The 22,823-nt window shown below is 42.6% G+C and overlaps 1 protein-coding gene across 1 annotated transcript in view; it reads left to right on the forward strand.

Annotated features, from left to right (window-relative positions):
• Positions 1 to 22,823, forward strand: part of LOC115777540 (heterogeneous nuclear ribonucleoprotein L-like) — a 53,945-nt gene that overhangs the window by 24,785 nt on the left and 6,337 nt on the right. Inside the window, 8 exon segments of the mRNA XM_030725471.1 lie at positions 2,036 to 2,154; positions 4,037 to 4,146; positions 4,251 to 4,378; positions 5,980 to 6,065; positions 6,538 to 6,634; positions 10,207 to 10,279; positions 20,677 to 20,703; positions 20,706 to 20,747. Coding sequence (XP_030581331.1) covers positions 2,036 to 2,154; positions 4,037 to 4,146; positions 4,251 to 4,378; positions 5,980 to 6,065; positions 6,538 to 6,634; positions 10,207 to 10,279; positions 20,677 to 20,703; positions 20,706 to 20,747 — 682 coding nt within the window.

The following is a 22,823-nucleotide window of genomic DNA, read 5'->3' on the forward strand; positions in this document are numbered from 1 at the left end:
CCTCACGAGGAAATTCAACAATGTAGAAGTCTGTGCACAAAGAAAGATGGTGCACACGTGTGTCTGCTGTGGGCGCTGCTGCAGGTTCACGCTCTCGTGAGGAAACTTTACAGGTGTGGAGCTGAACTCTACCATAGACACATAAGTCTATTTGCATATATGTGAATGGACATGTGTGTCCATCACTTTTGTGTAAGAAAACTTGCTGTCGGCTGTCTCAAAAGTCGCTAAAAGACGAATCGAGGTCCGGGGGGGGGGTGTCCCCCTCGGTGCAGAAGTGAGGTCCAGGTGATACCATAGCGTATGTAGGGAAGCAGGATGACCTCTGTACACAAAACACGGTGACAGCAGTGTTTTCAGGTTTTCCAGTGTTGTGCCAAAAAGTGATTTCCAAGTTTTTCAGTTTTTTTTATGTATTATCTTTACTTATATTGGTAAATAGACTGCGGTGCACAGGATTTATGAAGGGCTTATATATAAAATTAAGAAATGAATTGTTGTGCATAATGACTGTAGATACAGTAATGACTCTGCATTATTGTATCTTTGTTAGGATGTGAACAACTTTGAGCAATATGAAAAACTTATGAAGAAATAAAGAACTGGACCACACCTCCCCATTGAAGAGCATTTTAAATCATCTGATTTCCTTCGTGCCCCTGAAGATAAGAGACTGTACATCACAAGAGCAGCACCGAGTGGGTGCAAATGCTCGGCTGTGTTGGACTTGTAATGGGGGGAAGGGGGAGGGGTCAAATTGCTGTTATATTAAACTCAAGTGTGTGAAGTTTGATGAGTTTCAGAAAACCTGACCTCTGACCTTCACCTTTGGGAATCTCCAACTGGTTGGAGCTTGAGGATAGAGAGACAGGACAAAAGACACACTGTGGAAGAGAGCCAGAGATGAATAATGACTAATGATTAAATGCAGGGTAAAAAGAGTGAATGAAAAAGAAACCGGTGCCGGTGCTCGTGCCGGTGCTCGTGCCGGTGCTCATGCCGGTGCTCGTGTCGGTTTCGATGAACCAGCGAAACGCTTAAGAACAAGCCTGCGATTCCAACGCGCTTTGTGAACTGATCCTTTGAGTGTGGGCGGGTCCTTGTCTGTGCAGCACAGAGGGAAACACAGACAGGATTAGAGCAAGACGACAAGTACGCACTTTGTGTCCTTTTATCTGTGATATGAACTGATACAAAGCAGCAAGTTCAGCCTTAGAGCCCAACCTAATTCACAGCCGTGAAAATCGCTTCTCTTTTCTCCTGTAATACACATGTAATATGGTAGAAAACTTGATGTTGAGACAGCAGAGTCACGCCCTTCTGCCGCTTTCGTCACGCGTTTGTGGTTTGAGACCAGCTAGTTTGCGGGGCCCGAGTTGAACCCGTTTTTCGGGAGAGCACCGAGTGTGTTCGCGGTGGAAAAAACGCTGAATGGTTCAAATACTGGCACCAGCACCGGAACCCCGTCGGTGGAAAAAGGGCCTTGGGAACCCCCCAGCCGCCTAGGCCTATAGCAGCATAACTAAGGGAGGGTTCAGGGTCACCTGATCCAGCCCTAACTATAAGCTTGATCATAAAGGAAAGTTTGAAGCCTAATCTTAAAAATAGAGAGGGTGTCTGTCTGTCTCCCCACGACCATTAATCTTTTGATTCATGTGCCTGAATATGCCATTTCATCCATGCACCCTCGTATGCACTGTTTCCTGTACACTAAATGAATATTACATCATTCTAGATTTTCACACAGGATTTGTGTCTTTTGTAATTCTGTTATTAATTAAAAATGTGTCGCTTGGTTAAGTTTGATGTAAAGATAATTTTTTTTAAATCAAAAAGTTTTTGTGTTTGATACTAAAAACTCTAATAAGACTTGAATTTCTGATACTAATTTTTAATTCTTCTCTTATTTTTAGGCCAGAGGTCAATATTGGAACCCTTTGTGTGTAAAAACAAAAAGCTACAGATTAGAATAGATTAGAATAGAATACAGTAGATTATCATGATTTGAATAACTGTGGCTGACTGTGTGTTGCAGGACAATGGCGAGGACTCCCATCGTATCTCTCCCAGTCCTGTGGTGCATGTCAGGGGTCTGTGTGAGGCTGTGGTGGAAGCAGACCTGATAGATGCCCTGGAAAAGTTTGGACCCATATGGTGAGACAGCAGCCAAAGTGTACAGCATTCGTCTGGTTTGTGGGTATCTGTAACTTACATGTCCTTACACAGCAGACACAGCTACACATATAGTACACAGATGATACATTTACACCAAAGTGACAGTTTGAGTCACAGTTAACCTAAGGTGGACTGTACTTTATACATTAGCTACTCACCAGTTACACTGGCATAACACTGCAGTCTGATTATTTCACCTGGGTCTGAAAGTACAAATAGAATACGGGGAAGAAACTGTGCTAGAAGCTGATGTCAGTTTGACTTTGAGGATTTCAGATTTAACTTTATACACGTATTACATTAAAAATGATGCATCTAGTTATTGTATTTCTTTTAAAAGAAGAATACAAATATTACTGTCAACTTAATAGAGAGCGACATAAAAATGATTCAGTGGTGCAGAGTTGATATTACTAAAGCTTCTTCTCTGTGGTCTTGAGTTAAAATAGGATTTTATAGGATTTGCACACTTTTGGTGCTACAGAGGCAAATCCTTATTAACTTTTAATGTCTGTTACCCAACAACCAACACATCTGAATGAGCTAGCTGGCTCTGTGATCATCTGTGTTTCTTACTGAAAACTGCTTTGATTATGGTGAGTTCTTCTCTTTGTATGTAAGCAGCTGGGTTGCTAATTGCTGTTGCCACCTCTATTAAATTACACACAGTAGCTATGCCAGCCACTTCACTTACAGTACCAGTCAAAAGTTTGGACATGCTCACCGATGAGGTAACTTTAACTTGTGACTGGTACTGTACATCAAAATTAAGGTGGTTATCTAAAAACAATGAATGAGCAGCCATCCTGGTTAAACATATTAACTAACAACTACTTGGTGCAAAAAATAAATAAAAAATGAAGCTGACTGCAAATGTTTAGAGAGTTTGCATTATGTAGGATATTGTTTGCTAAATACAGTTTTCCCCTCTTAAGTTAGGGTCAAAACTGAGACCCTGGGAAAGTTCGTCTTTAATTGGCGGGGTTCTAACCAGGAAAAGTTCACAGGCTGGTGGTATCGAGTGTCTTCTTGCTCAGGTTGTTTTGTCTTTAATGAGTAATTTACTTGATTTCAGTACAGTTAGGTCCATTTGTTTTTGGACAATGACACAATTTTTGTAATTTTGCCTCTTTTCACCACCACAGTAGATTTTAAATGATCAAGAAGTGACTGAAGCTTTAATAATTGGAGTTTAACAGAAGTGTTGAATTCACTGTTTAGGAATTACAGCCATTTTTGTACAGTCTCACAAGGTCAAAGATCCAAATATAATGGAACACTTAAATTAAAAGCCTGATTTTCATTTTACTGAAGGTTGGATGGAGAAAACTAAAGAGAGACAAGCAGCAACTGAAGCATCTCAACAGAGGTGATGCCCGTGGTTCTAGACTTCCAGCCATCACTGAGTGCAAAGGAGTATTAAAAACAACCTTTGTATTAAAACTATGTTAATTTGTCCAGTGACTTTTGAGCCTTTGAAAATGGGGAACTATGCATAAAAGTGGTTGTATTTCCTCAGCAGTTAATGCAGTACTTTATTAAACCCCTTGATTTGATTTGAAGTCCACTGTGGTGGTGTACAGAGGCAAAATTACAAAGACTGTGTTATTGTCTGAAAACCTATCTGTAACTACTGGAAAGCCTTTGGTTAAAAGTTACTGGCGTCACACAAGCAACCCATTTCTTTTGATGTTTGCTGAGAAGCGATAGTGAAGCACACCATGATGTTCTGAGATTGCCTCAGTGCTGGAGTTACAGTGTGGCTACTCTGAGAAGTGACGCATCAAATTTAGTTCTATAAAGTGAAGCTAGTTTGCAGTGTTCATGACTGTCTTATCCAGATGTTCGTGTGTGTTTTCAGTTATGTGATGATGATGCCATTCAAGCGTCAGGCCTTGGTGGAATTCTCTGCAGTTGAGAGTGCTGACCGCTGTGTGTCCTGTGGAGCCAAGGAGCCAGTATACATAGCAGGTTTTTGATTCCCAGCTTTTTTACTGTAATAGTTTAATTATGAACTTGATTAGTAACACACATTTAAATACTTTTTGTGTTCATATTTTTCATTTGTTCTTCAGGCCAACAGGCTTACTTTAATTATTCCACATCCAAAAGAATCACCAGGCCAACAAATGCCGACAACCCCAACAGTGGTAACAAAGTCCTCCTGCTGTCCATACAGAATCCCCTCTACCCTATAACAACGGTAATCAGAGTACACACCTACACACACACACACACACATACACCATCTGATCTCAAATTTTGTCTGTCTAATCTGATTCAGCAGCTCACTGCAGTGATTCAAATAGTTCCTCTTTTTAGCTCCCACATTTTTTTTTTGTTGGCTGACATATCACACAATTTATTGAGTCAGGCAGCGCATATATTTCTGCACAAATCGAACTGTAGTCTAGTTTTTTATTTTTAACAGAACAAGTGAAACCATCCATCCATCCATCCATTTTTCTTCCGCTTATCCGGGGCCAGGTCACTGGGGCACCACCCTAAGCAGAGAAACGCAGACCTCCCTCTCCCCAGTCACCTCCCCAGTTTAACTGGCTTCTTTCAATGTTAAGGTGTAGCAGCTCTACTCTGAGCCCGTCTCAAATGACTGCACACTTCACCCGTCTCTAGACGGAGAGGCCAGCCAACTTTTGGAGAAAGCTCATTTCCACCGCTTGTATCCACAATCTCACTGTTTTGGTCACTTACCAAAGCTAGTAACTTATGTGAGGGTAGGGACATAGATGTGCTTTTACGCTCAGCTCTCTTCACCACTACAGACCCGTGCAGTGTCCACATCACTGCAGCTGCTGACCCAATCAGTCCGCCAATCTCCCGCTCCCTTTCCCCCTCACTTGTGAACAAGACCCCAAGATACTTAAATTCTTCCCTGACCTGGCGTGGGCGCTCCACACTTTTCCGGCTGTAGACCATGGCCTCAGATTTGGAGGTGCTAATTCTCATACCCACCGCTTCACACTCTGTTATGAACCGCTCAGATGAACCACACCTGATGAAGCCAACAGGACCGCATCATCTGCCAAAAACAGAGGCCACCAAGGTGAAAGCCTTCCGCCACCTGGCTATGTCTAGAAACTCTGTCCATAAACACATGTAGACTGAATGGGCAAATTTCTACACACATTTGAATATCCTTGAGAGGATGAAGACCTGGTCCAGCGTTTCACGACAGGGACGAAAACCGCATTGTTCCTTCTGAATCTAAGATTCGACTAATGGACTCTCCTTTCCAGCACCCTGGCATAGACCTTCCAGGACAGGCTGAAGAGTGTGATCCCCTATAGCTGGACCACAAAGATGGGAACCACCACCCCAGTCTGCCAATCCAGTGGTGCTGCCCCAGATTGCCACACAATGTTGCAGAGACGTATAAATCAAGACAGCCATAGAACATCCAGGGCCTTCAGGAACTCAAGGCAAATCTCATCCACCCCAGGAGACCAGCCACCAAGGATTTACTTAACTACTTCAGTGATGACTACCCAGGGTTGAGACCAGGAAACAGAGTTGCAGTCTTACACGCCTCTCTGCAGCTTCTCTCCTCCTGTCATCTCCCCCAAACCCCATCCCCACAGAGACGTTGCCTGCTCCCAGACCACAAAAAAACAAGCCAGCAAGAAACTATTTTATAAACTATTTTGTGTAATTTCTCACACACACACACACACACACACACACACACACACACACACACACACACACACACACACACACACACACACACCTCACCTGGTTAAGCCTAATGTTGAATTTTGTCCTTTTTTGTCCATATCGGTGCAGGATGTTCTGTACACCGTGTGTAACCCCATTGGCAGTGTGCTACGGATCGTCATCTTTAAACGAAATGGAATCCAGGCCATGGTGGAGTATCCTTACTGAACGGGGGACTGTGTGTAAATTCTTGATATTCATCCACAGAAAAAAGCTTTCATTGGCTAACATGTACGACATGTTTTTCCTAATATTCATAACATTCATGCTGTATCAATGTTGTGGTTTGGAAGCACTGCTAGCCTTGTTCAGAAACCCACATTTGCATTCTTGTTGGTCACAAAATGTAAATGGGATTGTGTGTAGGGTTTATCTTATTTCATGGTCAAACACACACAAACCGTTGTTAGTGTTTGTACTGTAGCAGTGAGCATGCTTTCAGTAATTTGTTCAAATTGTAAAATACTCTAAACAATAATTATTTAGGTGCTATATTACCCTTGCTTCTACGTGGTTTCATTAGTTATTCAACGTTGCTTTGTGAAAGTGTCCGGCACATGAAAGTCCTCTAACGTGTATCGTTGTGTTTGAATGTGCAGTGTCCTCTCCTTAACCAAGCTCCTGCAGGTTTGAGTCAGTTCAGTGTGCTCAGAAGGCCAAAGCAGCTCTGAACGGAGCCGACATCTATGCTGGTTGCTGTACACTAAAGATTGAATATGCAAGGGTAAGAGAAACATCAGCCGCAGCGGCAGTCAAAGAGTGTTAATGTGCCGTCAGCACTGATGTGCTTTGGCTGCAGGGTTTTTGATGTAGGTCTTTTGTTTCGTTTCCCTCACGGTCAGACTGGGTTAGTGAACATCACAGAGCAGTGATGAGACTGAAAGCCCAAAACCCTTCAGTGCACCTAAAGGAGATGGTTTAGGTTTGAAGTTCATTACTGCCGTTGTCATGCCTCTCTGGTAGATTGTTGCTAAAGTTACCAATAATGTTGATAATGTGTCAGGACACGTGATCTTCTGTTACAGCTTAAATGTGTTTTGATAGCTTTCTGAAACAAACTCAATAACAAGCTTTCCAGATCTAAGGGAATACTAAAAATGATGTAAATGTGAATTCACCTTCATTAAAATCCAGCTCTGGATGAGCTTTCTAGCAATCAGAATGATGAGCCTTTTAACCTATGATCATTTATAAGGTGCAGAAGTACTTCAGGTCATAGAACTTCCTGCATCACTGCAACAGCCAGCATATTTTCTTTTTCTCTTCCCACTAAAGGCAGACAGAAAGACAGAGACACAAACACGTCTGAGGAAGTGAAGCTGAGCTCTGAATCATGGGTTAATTCTTGATTGGCTCATTTTTTTGGTCCATTGCTTACAGTGAAAATGCCCTGTGATAATGGTCTCATATCAATCTCATACATGATTCTCATAACAGTCCAATGTGTTTTGCCAAGTTATGGATCAACTCTGAAAATCTTTGCCACTAGCTGGAAAAACCACTCAAACTGCTTTCAGTGTGATAATTCAGACTGTCTGCACTGTGACAAAAACAGCTGTTGATGCAATAAAAAAGCAGTGCTGTTGTTGCATCTTTACACAAGGAGCCAGGAGACAGCATCCTGTTTAACTGATGTGATGAATAATAGTACAGAGGTGGAGATGTTATTATCCATCTCCTATTTCTCCAGTGGCGCTCTACGGCAGGGCTGTCTGGAGCCTTTGGTATATTTTATGACAGCTTTAATATTTCCTAATATTTTAAAGCTTCAGTGTGTCATTTTTATAATCCAGCCAAAACATGCACATTAGGCTAACTGGTGATTCCATCTCCTGTTGCCAAAAACGGGCTTTACAGGCACATGGACGGTCACCTTTCTGGTGGAAGGGGCTGAGCTAGTTCGTGAGGTTTAGAGATACTGGTTAGATATAGTTGGGCTCACCTCATCGGCGTGGGGAGTGTGTACATTGGTGTTTGCCTCGGTGAAGAAAGGGTGGGTTTCCCTACCCCTTCGGTTTCAGGGAATGGATCCGCAGCTGTCTCAGAGGTCCTGGGTGCTCTTGGGTGCCCCAGCCAGGGCCTTCATTGTTGTACTGGGGGACTTACGTATCCACACTCCGGTGGGCAATGACAGTGAGACGTGTGGTGATTTTTGTTTGTCTTCTGTGTTCATCATCGTTTTTATTCACAAACACCACGTTTGAACACAGGGGTGGTCATAAATGCACTTGGCACAGAGACCCTGTACTACAAAGTAAGTTCACCATACCCAGGGTCTGGATTCACTTACCCTAACTTCAGTAATCAGGGCAAAGGGTCACGTGAAGCTGGTTAACCCAGGATTCCCCAGTCTACTGTAGCTGTGAGTGCACACACACCAAAGGGTTGGATTAGAAGCCTCTGACCTGGCACAGGGATAAATGTACTGATAACAGAGCTGAGGAAGATAAACTATACTGTGACACAAATATGAAGAGTTTACTGACGATACAGCCTGCAGGCAAAATCAGCATGACTGTGACAGAGGAAAAGCACAGTACAGCAGTTCAGGATTAAAAGCTCTGTATGGATGTGTATGTGGCTTAACCATTTTGGGGTGGCTGTAGCTCAGGAGGTAGAGGAGGTCACCTATTAATCAGAAGGTCGTTGGTTTGATTCTTGGCTGCTCCAGACTGTATGCCAAAGTATCCTTGGGCAAGATACTGAACCCCGAGTTGTTCCCTGATGTGTGAGAATGTTAGAGAACACTTGGGTGTAGAAAAAAGTGCAGGTGCGAATGGGTGAGTGATGGCACGCTGTATAAAGCACACCGCGTGTCACGTAGAGCAGAAAACCACATCTAACAACCGTGCACTGAACAGTAAAAGTAGGAAAGATCTCCCACATTCATAACGTCTATTTGAAAACAGGAATGAAAGCTGGAACAATGCTGACTCATCAACTCATTAAACCACAGAAGATCTGATGGATGATGATGATAAAAGGTTTCATTAAATTCATCTGTAAAAAAGTTTTAGTTTTTATTCTCTGTAGCCTCGGTGGTGTTGAATGGTCTGGCAGCAAGTAACGAATAAACATAAAAACAGAATTCACTTAGACTTCAATTAGATTTGAAAAAGTCCACAAATAGCCTAAAACAGGTGTCCTGTTTTAGACAGCCAGACAGGTGTCAGAAGTACACACATTCATCACTTAAGTAGAAGTACAGATACTTGTGTTAAAAGTGCTACCAGTTGAAGTACTGATTCAACTTCTTTACTCAAGTAAAAGTATTAAGTACAGGCTCTGAAATATACTCAAAGTATAAAAGTAAAAAGTTCATTTCTACCAGCTACTTTTGTATTTTTGATATTATTAATATAATAATAAAATACATTTAAAGGAATATAAGCTTCATTTTACTTTAAGTTCTATTGAATGTATTCAGCTTGAATGTGTGTTATGTTTAACACAAACCAGGGGGGTGGGGTGGGGGGGTTGCTCAGAAATAAGTCACAATGATTTCGATGGATATTTGATCTGTGATCATTTGATCTGTGATCATTTGATCTGTGCTGCTGCTCTCTGTGGATTCAGCCAGCAGTGTGTCATGGCTGTTTTCCAGCCCCTGCACACTATAAAGGATTTCAGTGAGTGAATCATCAGCTTCAGTTTAACTGTGACTGTGAACACCACACCTGCCCTGTACCTGTTAATATGTTGCATTACTGCAAACTAACCCGTGCAGCCTCCACTAAACTGTTTTCTTACAACCCTTGAATCACACAGTCAGTTTGCTTGTCCTCAGGACATTTTACAGTATGAAAAAGCAAAAAGCACATCATGTATGTGCTGCATTACATGAAAGCTTTAAAGTTCCAGTTCATCACATGTCACTGAGCAGTCCTACAGGGGGACAAACATCTCTCAACTTCCAGGTGAGCGACTGAAGTGACTACCAATGAGAGTGAAGAATACTGCTGATTGACATGTGACCTGGTAGTAACATTGGAAGCTGATGTGGGTCAGCAGAGAATGTCTGCCATCGTTTCCACTGTGTACTACTCACGCTGAAGGTGAACTAACTCTGGATCAACCTTTCTGGAACTGGAAACATGAGTTTCCCATCTCCGAATGAATGACTTCAGTTTGTGCAGATAGTAATCGGTGCTGAGGTACAGACACATGGGAGGAAATGTTGATGCACTGCACGCTGATGCATGTTCTCTCTGTGCTTAATCCAGGACTATCCCTGGTATCAGAGATGCTTTCAGCTGGATCCTGAACCTGTTTTCTTTCTCATGTTTGTGTTAACAGCCAACACGTCTGAATGTTATTAAGAACGACAACGAGAGCTGGGACTACACAAAACCATACCTGGTCAGACGAGGTAGGTCATGAAAAGTCTCTTTTAGCCTTAGTTCATGCTCACACTGTCAGACTGTGATACTGAAGGATCTGTGCGGGCATATTACCTTTACTACAGCTTTCCTTTATTGATGTTGCGCCAGTAGTTGGAAATCTTTATAGTTCCCAGTCATTTGCGAAACTGCCCAAATCTTCAGTCATTACGGACCAGTCTCTGACTGTGTAGTCCTGAAAAATTGACCCGGACCTTAGTCCTCCATCACACACCAAGACTCCTACGTCTCCTGCCTCTCCATCTCCAATCAAAGCACTCTCACATCAGCCAGTTACCGGCCTCTCACAAGCTTGCACCTCTGCCTACTGTGGGGAAAGAGAGAGAGAAACATTGAGGGACAGAGAGAGAACAGAGAAAAAGGAATGGACATCAGGCTGACCATGCACAGCAACTTTCTTCTCATCTACACCTTTGCAACCCAGCAAAGAGAGAGAGAGAGATGGATCTCACTCCTGCTGACCACCATGCAGCTGCTGCTTCAACATGCCCAGGAGCCATCTTCCCTACCTGTCTCTGCAAGACTCCAGTAGCACTGCCTTCTTTCACACCGTTTCCACCCTGTTTTAATCTCGTCCTCTGTCTGCAGCTGTAGTCTCACATAGCCTGATGCCTGGTCCACACAGTGTGTTCAGCGTTTCAGAGCCTCTAGACCTCTTTCATGCATGAATTATAAGCACCTCGGTCAAGATGTTTTTATTCCTCTTTAGGCGTGACAAAAAAAAAAAAGACAATGCAATTGAAATTTTGTTTATGAACCAATTTTTCATTACAAACATGACCACTCAGCTGGACACAATGCGTTTGACCTTTGAACCAGAGAAATCTGTATTTAACAAACCAATAACAGATCCACTGTCACTACTGCAAGCATTGATTGATCCTGATCTGGTCCGTTACAGTCAACAAATAAAATAACAAAAACAACTTCCCATGACTGGCCAATAGGTGGCAGTGTGGGATGATGCACAAGCATGTTGGCTGAAATGCAGCTATAACAACCAAACATGCATATAGAAGAGAAGAGCTTTTGAATAACACTGCAGTGACACTGTGCATGGAAGCTCTGCATGTCTTCTAACAAACACGTCAACATGAAAACCTGATTAAACCTCTTAATGGGTGAAATGTTGGATTCAGTACTCTGGCTATGTGACTCTACGCTGTAAATATCAGAACTCTGCTCTCTGTTACTTCATCTGAATTGGGGATGTCACAATATCAGACTTTATTACTTACTGCAAAATGATCATATCTGAAAACTATTAATTGTATTTATTTATTATAAACCATCTTGGAAATGTTACAGATAATTGATGTAAAACATTACACTGAGGATTTCATTGTCAAATTCAAAATGATATCCTCTTACAAGTCTGCAGCACAAAGATATACAGGTGCAGGAGCTAGTCAGATGACACATGAATAATCCAGCTGTGTAAATAAAGAGTGTGGAGCCATTATGTGTTGGCATGGCAGCGTCCTTCCCATTTCTACCTGAGTTCAGGTGTGCAAATTTGCTATTCAGATGACAAAGTGTTTTATTGTAGATGTCCTTGTTGTGGTATTTCCAGATCCTCAAACATGTAAGATTAAACTACAGCATCTCAAACCAATAAGAATAAAATCTAAATTAATATAAATATGAAGAGCAAAAGGAGAGGAGGGATTGTAGTCCCAAAGGTTAGCTAGCATGAACATGCTGTTACCAAAGGAAGCATCTGCTGCATGTGAGAAAGATTCAACTGTTGACTGTAATGGGCCTGATATTAATCTTTAAATTCTTGGTGCAAAGAATCAAACAGGCAGAGCTGCAGGGCAGTAAGGGCACAGGGGTCACAGGGGTCACAGGGGTGCATTCACATGGCCTCGTTCTACTACCAGCAAAACAAAGGTACACAAATCTGTGAACTCTAACAGACACTAACTCCACTTTTTGAAGCGTACTTAATAAATAAAAATCACACTTGTGCAAATATTACAGTAATGGTGAAAGCCAGTATATTGTGACACCTCTAATCACAAGCATTTAGCCATCTACATGAAATTTCTTTCCACATAATATTGATTGGTATATTTTCATATAACGATTGATTAGGATGTATCAGTGACTTGTTTAAAACAAAGCCAAATAGTGTTACTTTGTATTACTGCATGAGTGGGAGCTGTCACACTCCTGTGTGGTCCGTAGCTGCGTAATCTAAAAAGTCTGGAACTGTATGATGAGACTGATGTTGGAGTCAGTTCATCCATAATTCAATCAGTTCAGAAACAGATTCATTTTCAGACAACACTGATTTAAAAAACATGTCTGAAATTATACAGCAGTAAGGCCGCAGACAGTGGACTGTGGCACAATATCAGGTTCACCGTGAAATATTGTATTGATATCGATCCAGCATTAATTATTATTTATTACTGTTTTGGTGGGACCCTTCCCCTCAGTGCCTTTAACAACCATTAAATCCTTCAGTTTGGGCTGCTGTGGGGCATAGGGTCACTAATATAATGTCCCTTTTTTTAAAATGATTGATTAAATGATTGATTGTGTGGTGAACTGGTCCCAACTCTGTTATAGATTTAATATTCATAAATATTTACCTACTGTGTTACATGATTTCATGGAGGTACATTGCAGTGACACAGACAGAGAAAAGTTACCACTGAGCACTGCTGACAGCCATGAGACAATAATCAGTGTTGTGTACTAGTGTTTGATGGATTATCTATACTGATTAGTTTCTTCTGTGGAACAAACTAATCTGATTCCTCCCTTATTAACTGCCATCAGGGCCTTTTCATTTAATGCTATCATAATTCCCCCCATCCAGCAACTACATGATTGGGGAGGGATTCAGGGGAGTGTGCACACATCACTGTGAATTAACCAGTTATATACAGTTGAAACCAGAAGTTTGCAAACACTGTAAAAAGACACACATGCATCTTTGTCTGACATGAAATCAGAATGAAGCTCTCCTGTTTTCAGTCAGTTAGGATTACCAACATTATTTATATTTGCCAAATGCCAAAATAATGAGAGAGAGAATTTTTAAGGCATTTTTATTACTTTCTCCAAAGTCAAAAGTTTACATACATTTCACGAGTATTTGGTACCATTGCCTGTATGACTCAAACGTCCTTCCACAAGCTTCTCACAGTAGCTGGTGGGAATTTCCTCCTGACAGAACTAGTGTAACTGAACCATGATTGCAGGCTGCCTTGCTCACACCTGCCTTTTCAGCTTTGCCCATAAATTTTCAATAGGATTGAGATCAGGGCTTTGTGCTGGCCTCTCCAAAACATTGACTTTGTTGTCTTTAAGCCACTTTGTAACCAGTTTGGCAGTATGCTTCGGGTCTTTGTCCATTTGGAAGACCCATTTGTGTCCAAGCTTTAACTTCCTGGCTGATGTCTTGAGATGTTGCTTCAGTATTGCCACATAATGTTCTTTCCTCATGATGCCATCTATTTCAGTGAACCAGTCCCTCCTGCAGCCAAACAACCCCACAGCATGATGCTGCCACCGCCGTGTTTCACAGTTGGGATGGTGTTCTCAGGCTTGCAAGCTTCTCCTTTTTCCTCCAAACATAACGATGGTCTTTATGGCCAAACAGTTCAGTTTTAGTTTCATCAGACCACAGGACACGTCTCCAGAAATGCAGGTCTTTGCTCCTGTGTGCATTTGCAAACATTAATCTGGCTTTTTTATGTTTTTTTGGAGTAATGGCTTCTTCCTGGCAGAGTGGCCTTTCAGCCCGTGTCGACACAGTACTCGTTTCACTGGATACAGACACACTCTTACCAGCTTCAGCCAACATCTTCAAGGTCTTTGGCTTTTGTTCTTGGGTTAAAAAGCACGTTCAACTGTGGGACACAGAAGCCGTCTCCTTCCTGAGCGCTGTGATGGCTGGGCATTCCCATCTTGTTTGTATTTGTGTATAATTGTTTGTACAGATAAACGAGGCGCCTTCAGACATCTGCAAATAGCACCAAGGATGAAGCAGACTTGTGCAGGTCCACAGTTCTCCTCCTGATATCTTGGCTGATTTCTTTAGACTTTCCCGCGATGTTACACAGAGAAGCACTGTGTTTCAGGTGTACCTTAAAATACATCCACAGGTGTGTCTCTCATTAGCTCAGATGTTGCCAATAAACCTATCAGAAGCTTCCAAAGACATGACATCATATGGGCTGTCCCAAATTGTTTAAAGGTATCGTAATCCTAGTGTATGTAAACTTTTGACTTTGACTTTCTCATTATTCTGGCCTTTGGCAAATATAAATAATTTTGGTAATCCTAATTGACCTCAGACAGGAAAGCTTTGTTCTGATTTCCTGTCAGACAGAGAAAAACACGCATGTGTGTCTTTTTATACAGTGTTTGTAAACTTCTGGTTTCAGCTGTATTTTGAACAGTTTTACATTAGAGTAATAATCTGTGCCCGTCTCACGACACACAGCTGTGTCCCTTCAGTGGAGATTCACCAACACCACATTTATGTTGAGGCATGAGATGCATTTTCAGCTGACCAGACAAATCATGGTCATAGTTGGTTTTACCAGACCAGTCCTGCTACCACACTGACTTTGAGCCTCTTTGTCATTTACTTGTGCTAGCAATAAAACACTGCCCACACACTAAGGAACCCTGTTTCCACAATAATACTAAACCCAGGAGGCATAAACGTGATCCTCAACCAGAAAAAGCTAGCTTTCAGAGACAAAGAACAGCTCAAACAGGTGCAACATGACCTGAAGAAGAGACTGAAAATGGCAAAAGTAGAATACAAAAAGAAGATGGAAATAAACCTGCAGCAGAGCAACATTTGTGAGGTGTGGAGTGGAATCAATACCATCTCTGGATACAACAACAAAAACACAACAGCCACTCATGGGTGATGTGGGCGTGAGCTGCTGTTAAGATAAGATGATCCTTTATTTGTTCCACATTGTGGGAAATTTACGGTGTTGCAAACAGCAAAGGGACAGCAGAACACTGGGTACTAAAAAAATACTATATCAAATCTGAGAGGAAATACTAAAACTCTACAACAAAAATCTCTAAACATTTAAATACATTTAGTAAAAGTGAATGATTATTGCACTTGATTAGAATGAGTGAAATAGTAACTAGTCTGCTGGGTCAATGCTGGTTGTAGAGTCTGACAGCAGCAGGAAGGAAGGACCTACGATGGCGCTCTCTTACACACTCCGGATGAAGCAGTCGCTCACTGAAGGAGCTGCCGGTGCTCCACAGTCCCGTTCACGGGGTGGGAGTCGTTCCCCAGTATGGATGCCAGTTCTGCTTGGGTCCTCCTGTCCCCCACCACCTGCATAGGGTCTAAGTGACATCCAAAGACAGAGCCAGCCCTCTTTATGGTTTTGTTCAGTCTCCTACTGTCTGCTGTCGTGATGCTGGTACCCCAGCAGGACCCCCCTCCCCCAGCACACCACACCAAAGCAGTAGAGGTCTGCAGATGTGGAAGGATTTTAACCTTCTCAGGAAGCATAATCTGTTTTGTCCCTTCTTGTACGCTGCCTCCGTGTGGCTGGACCAGTCCAGCTTGTCATTCAGCTGCACACCCAGGACACAACCTCCACCTCTGTGCCTTGAATGGTGACTGGAGCCCGTGTGGGTCTCTTCCTGCTGAAATCATCACCATCTCCCTGTGAAGGCAGTTGAGGTTGCACTAGTCCACAAAGTCCCTGCTCATGCCTCCTCTGCCCATCTTCATTGATACAACCCCCGATCGCAGACTCATCAGAGAATTTCTGAAGAAAGCAGGCCTGGCGTTGGACCAGAAGTCTGATTTAGGTTGTGAAAGGAAAGGGGGACAGGACGGTCCCTTGTGGAGCCCCTGTATTTGTCAGCACGTCACTGGAGACACAGCTCCTCAGGTGAACATACTGTGACCTGCAGGTAACAGGTCACAGGCGACCAGGATTGACTCTACCTGCATCATCCTTCACTGTGAGCAGCCGTGGCTGGATTGTGTTGAAGGCACTCGTGAAGTCAAAGAGCATATTCCATACAGGTGCGTCTGAGGAGTCCAGGTAGCAATACGTCCTCTGCAGCATGCAGATGAGGGCGTCTTCCACTCTTATGCTAATAACTGGCACTGAGTCTTTCGCATCACTGTGGAGGAATTTTGACTCGCTCTTCTTTGCAGAATTGTTTTAATTCAGCCACATTTGAGAGTCTTTGACACCTCAAAACATCTCAACCTGGTTTAAGTCCAGAATTTGACCAGGCCATTCCAATGGCATCCTCTTTTTTTTAATCTATTCAGATGTGGAATGATGATGAACTCTGACCTTAACTGGCAAGTATGGCCTGTTCTTTAGGTCGTGGTATGATGTGTTGCTCTTTGAAATCTTTGAGCCTACTTTGTCAGACAGTTTCTATTTAAGGGATTTCCTGGTTGAGCAGGTCTGGCAGTAATCGGGCCTGGGTTTTATTTCTACAGCACATTTTAAAACAACAAGGTTAACCAGAGTGCTTTACACATTAGTTAAAAAAACCAACAAGACTCCACTGGCTCCTCTCAATGTGGAGGCACAGCAGCTCTACTCTGAGCCCCTCCCTCACCTGCACTCCTCACCCTATCTCTAAGGGAGAGGCCAGCTCATTTCTGACGCTTGTATCCGTGACCTCGTTCTTTCGGTCACGACCCAAAGCTCATGCCCATAGGTCAGGGTGGGGGTGTAGACTGACCGGTAAATCGACAGCTTCGCTTTCACACTCAGCTCCCTCTGATTGGTACACAAATAAATATATAAATATCAATATCTTTGAAAGTACAGAATGGGATGTAAGGGATGGATCATAAGAGTCTGTGTCACTTCAGTGTGCCTCCAGCATTCTGTGTAGTATATATAGTATGTAATGCTTTGATGGATGAGAGACAGTGGATCAGTTTGTTTTGATGATGGTGATGTTTTTAATCATTATGATGATAATGTAATGCAGGTCGATGTTCTTGCGTGCTGAGGGAGAAAAAAGAGAGAGCTTGATGCCTCACAGGTACTGTCTCTTTCTTATCTCTCTTCACACGACCTTCTCTGTATCGTTATGCCTTCTCTGAATAAAACCACCCTCAAACAGGTTTTTTTTCTTTCCCCACCTCCATGACCACGATCAGGTGTACTGAAGTTTTTTGCTGTTCTTTGGGAACAGGTGGGGTTATTCATTAATGTGATGTGTTCATAAGAATAAAGGGTTCTGAAATATCTCACATGCTTTCAACACACACGAAATGAGTTACTTCACTTTAAAACCTCACATTTCTTCACAGTATTCATTTCTGGCCTTTTTGTTTTTGAAATACTAATGAGAAAATGGCTACATTGTTTGTAGTTTTTTTTTTCTTGAGTTATCATGTGCAAAGCAGGACCTCTTCAACAAGGCCAACTGCTCAACAGACAAAAAGTCAAAGGTCAATAATAACCCTTCCTTATAGGCAGCTGCTGAGAATGTGGGTTGGGGTTATATGGATTCACACATGTAAAAAATGATTTTATTACAGTTTTTCAGTTCATTAAACCATTACTAATTTGAAGCACCAGCATCCTCAGATGTCTTTTTTCAGTCCACCATTAATAATTAGGCAAGGGCCGTATTTTAGTGAATCTGTATGGTAGAGTTTTGATACATTGTCTCAAATCTCAACTATTACCAGCGTTCGCCACAGTCACAGGGCTCTGTATGGCTGTGAGTCATTCTCTTTCATGGACAGAATCGTAGGGCAGAGTATGGGATAGGAATATTTTGGTAACCTCCACATGCTGGGTTAGTTATTTAACTGTAGTAGTTCTACTCTCCTGAGTAGAATTGCTGAGGGTTTGTACAGACAAACGAGCTAACACACTGATGGGAATGTTTGGGAATCAGTATCTTTCCCGAGGACATTTGGGCTTGTGGACCGGAGGAACTGGGAATCAAAACTCGACCTCCTCAGCCTCAGCTGCCCTTCAGTCTATGTTGCAAGCCTGCAACACAGGGAGGAACCTGGTTTCCTTTGTGATGTGGCTGGCCTCAACCATAAAGATGGGGTGAGGAATTCAGGCACTGGGAAGAACAGGAATCTTTTTTTATGAATCCCTAATTTAAAAAGAAGCCAGCTGAATTGTAGCAGGAATGGTCCAAATAAATTTTTTGTACAAAGTCATATCACCAATAAACCCTAGTGACTCAGGTCCACTGGCAGCCATGCACGGCCATATCATAACATTGCTTCCTCCATGTTTGTCAGGTGATGTGGTATGCTTCAGATCATGAACTGTTCCTTTCCTCCATCATTTTCTGTGTTCATCATTCTGGGATATTTATTTGGGTTTCATCAGTTCAAATCATTTTTCCAGAACTGTCTTTCCAGAACTTTTAGATGTTTTTGGCCTTCCTGTATTAACACCACCCTAATTCTGTCTGTATTTACATTCATGGAGATGCTTAAATGTAGACTTCGGCAGTGGTACACATATATCCTTAGAGGTTATTAGAGGGTTTTTTATTAACCTCAGAAAGGATTTGCATTTATCCACTTTGTCTTCCAGGCCTTTTGTTGTTGCTCTGATGGCAGTGATGGCAGTGATGGCAGTGATGGCAGTGATAGCAGTGATGGCAGTGATGGCAGTGATGGCAGTGATAGCAGTGATGGCAGTGATGGCAGTGATAGCAATGATGGCAGTGATAGCAGTGATGGCAGTGATAGCAGTGATGGCATTAATGGCAGTGATAGCAGTGATGGCAGTGATGGCAGTGATAGCAGTGATGGCATTAATGGCAGTGATGGCAGTGATGGCAGTGATAGCAATGATGGCAGTGATAGCAGTGATAGCAATGATGGCAGTGATAGCAGTGATAGCAATGATGGCAGTGATAGCAGTGATAGCAATGATGGCAGTGATGGCAGTGATGGCAGTGATAGCAATGATGGCAGTGATAGCAGTGATGGCAATGATGGCAGTGATGGCAGTGATGGCAGTGATGGCAGTGATAGCAGTGATGGCAGTGATAGCAGTGATGGCATTAATGGCAGTGATGGCAGTGATAGCAATGATGGCAGTGATGGCAGTGATGCAGTGATTGCAGTAATAGCAGTGATGGCAGTGATAGCAGTGATGGCAGTGATAGCAGTGATAGCAGTGATGGCAGTGATGGCAGTGATAGCAGTGATGGCAGTGATAGCAGTGATAGCAGTGATAGCAGTGATGGCAGTGATAGCAGTGATGGCAGTGATGGCAGTGATGGCAGTGATAGCAGTGATGGCAGTGATGGCAGTGATAGCAGTGATGGCAGTGATAGCAGTGATGGCAGTGATGGCAGTGATGGCAGTGATAGCAGTGATGGCAGTGATAGCAGTGATGGCAGTGATGGCAGTGATGGCAGTGATGGCAGTGATAGCAGTGATCGCAGTGATGGCAGTGATGGCAGTGATGGCTGTGCATTGCTGGGTTTTAAGAATGTATGTAGGTACATTCTTAAAAACAAAGTTTTTGGAGCTCTCTGACAGGTTTAGTTATTCAGCCTAATGATGGCCTCCTTCACTCTCATGGGGAGTTGTGTGTTTCAGTGAACAGCTACCAAATAGAAGTTCACCACGTGACTCTCCTTTTCGCCTCAGCTCAGACCTGAACTAATAAGAACCTGGACCGGGTCCTGCTCAGGCCTGCAGCAAACACAGTTCTCAGTGCCTTTTTTTGCTGCAGCATGTTAATCTGTGTGATCTGTGATATTAAGATGAGAATTACTCTATTTTAAATGTTGCCTAATTCCTGAGTTGATTTAATGTTGAATTAGTGCTTTTATTTTAGTTGTTAGTGTAGTGCATCCATGTATTCATAAAGTCAATTTTAAAGTATAATACAGCACTTCAGCTGTCACATAAAACCATGTGTCAGTGACCAATCAGAGCCAGCTTTCAGGATTAACTTGATTGCTTGTGGGAGCTGAGAACTGAACTGCTGTCCTTCTGATTAGTGGAGGAAACTTTATACATTATTTTGTGGTGTTGTCTCACTGTTCTTTGTGACTTTCTTTAGGGAATATACATCAGTATATTTTTTCACAAACTGGGTAATATTGGTTTGTCTATGATTTTGATTTTAATTCAACAAGACTAATCACCAAGTTAGTTGCTGAGATCTGCGAGCACATCACCAACAGGCCCAGTTAGACAGGTTGTAATGAAGCCTGCTAATTACTACCCACCCAGTCACTCCAAGCTTTCAGCCCTCAGAGTTCATGTGGTTGGGACTAACAGATCTCTAAGTGTGCTTTAGCAGTAAATTCAAAATCGTCATCTTCACACACTCAGATAATTATGTGTGTTATGTGTCTGTGTTTGTGTTTGTGTGCGTTTCAGACCGTGGAAAGGGACGACAGAGACAGGCCATTTAGGTGAACACCCATCATCCTACAGTGATAACAGCTATGGTGAGTAAGTAAAGTTTATTCAAAGAGTGCTGTTCACAGGCATGAAGCCACAAAGCACTGTACAACAAAGTAAGTAAATCACAGTGAAATACAGAGGAATGAAACCCCACAGAAGGCAGAGGAGGTCGGGTGGCTTTTTCTTTCTCTTGTAGCTTTGTCGCTCTATCATTTTTTCCTCCTCACAGTTGATGGGCAGCAGCAGATGGCTGCCCCTGCCTGACCGCGGTTCGCTGAACGTCTCCTCGTGTTAAAAAGCAGCTCTTCCTCATCACTGTTGCCAAGCGCTTAGTCATATCACTTGGCAACAGTCCACTGATCTTTGGGGTTCTCTCTCTGATGTTTCAGGGTTTTGCTCCACAAATAAGAGTGAACTGGTGCTGTATTAACACCACCCTAAATCTGAGAAAGTATGACACTGTAAAACGTACCGTTGTGCTCAGAAGTTTACGTATCCTGGAGAACGTGTGATTTATACTGTATGTTTGTTTGGGGCCATGTTTCAGAGAATATGAATGATTGCACAAAAACTTTCCTTTCTCTCTTGGTTAGTTTGACCTTTTTATGACCCTGATCAAAAGCTTACATATCCTGGAAGTTCTGGCATGATAACATACACACAGGTCGACATTCACAGCTTTAAATGGCTGTCAAAGGTACCTGTCCCCGTTTGCTTGTAATTAGTATGTGTATAAAAAGTCACTCTGGGCTCCTGACACTCCCCTGCATGTTTCATCGTGTTGCACTGACACTGTTGGATTCTGAGGCCCCGTTTACATCACAACACTGTGGAAACAATACTTTTTGGAAACGGGCTGCAGAGTGCAGCATTTCTGAAACGCTCCGGCCTACATTTCCATGTAAACGGGAGAAAATGTTGCTTTTTGAAAACTCACACGTGCTCTATGGTGGCGGCTCCTATATCCACACCGCTAACTTGTGGCCCGGCAATAGAAACTGCAGCGTTTTCAACATCTTGTGTTTCCGTGTAATCAGAGATCACTTTTGAAACATTTCTGTGTGAACAAGTTACTTTTCGAAAACAGTAAAACAGTTTCCACTGAAACCTTTCTGGTGTAAACGGGGCCTGAGCCGTGGGGAAAGCAAAAGAATTATCAAAGAATCTGCAGGAGGCGAGAGCTGAACTTTACAAAGCAGGAAAAGGATATAAAAAGATATCCAAGGAATTGAGAATTCCAATCAGCAGTGCAAATGAGGAATTCTGTTGAACCCAAGCCACGGGCAGGTACTGTAGACCAACAAAAAGTCAGCTGTAACTGCCATTAAAATTGTTTGGGATGCAAAGAAAAACCCACAAATACCTTGAGCTGACATACAGGACTCTGTGGTAAAAAGCTGTTGCACACTTCCACACAGTAAGGAGGCGCTTAAAGGAAAATGCGCGGCATGGTCAAGTCACCAGAAGAAAGCCATTACTGCATCAATGCCACAAAGCAGTCCATTTACAATATGCCAAACAGCACAGAGACAAGCCTCAAAACCTCTGGAACGAAGTTATTTGGAGCGTTGGAGCCACAACTATAAACACTACATTTGGAGAGGAGTCACCAAGGCTTATGATGAAAACTACACCATCCCTGTTGTGAAACATGGAGGTGGATCGCTGATGTTTTGGGGATGTGTGAGCTACACAGGCACAGGGAACTTGGCTATTTGATGATGTGGCACGATCATCAAATACTGGAGGAAAATTTGCACTCATCAACCTGGAAGCTGCAACATGACAAGGATCCGAAACACAAGGCCAAGTCAACCTGTCACTGGCTACAGCAGAAGGTTGTGGACTGGCCATCTCAATCTGCTGACCTCAATATTATTGAGCCACTTTGGGGAGATCTCAAACAGTTCATGCAGGACAATTTACAGGAACTGGAGGCATTTTGCTGAGAAGGATGTGCAGCTTTACCATCTGGGCAAATAATGTGCCTCATCCACAGCTACTGCAAAAGACTGTCACTGATGTTAAAAGGAGGCAATACACAGTATTAAAAACTACAGTATTTAAACTTTCAGGGTATAAACCCATATTATATTCACAATGCAACATGGAAAATATTT

The sequence above is a fragment of the Archocentrus centrarchus genome, unplaced genomic scaffold (assembly GCF_007364275.1).
Source record: "Archocentrus centrarchus isolate MPI-CPG fArcCen1 unplaced genomic scaffold, fArcCen1 scaffold_55_ctg1, whole genome shotgun sequence".
NCBI classification, from domain to species: Eukaryota; Metazoa; Chordata; class Actinopteri; order Cichliformes; family Cichlidae; genus Archocentrus; species Archocentrus centrarchus.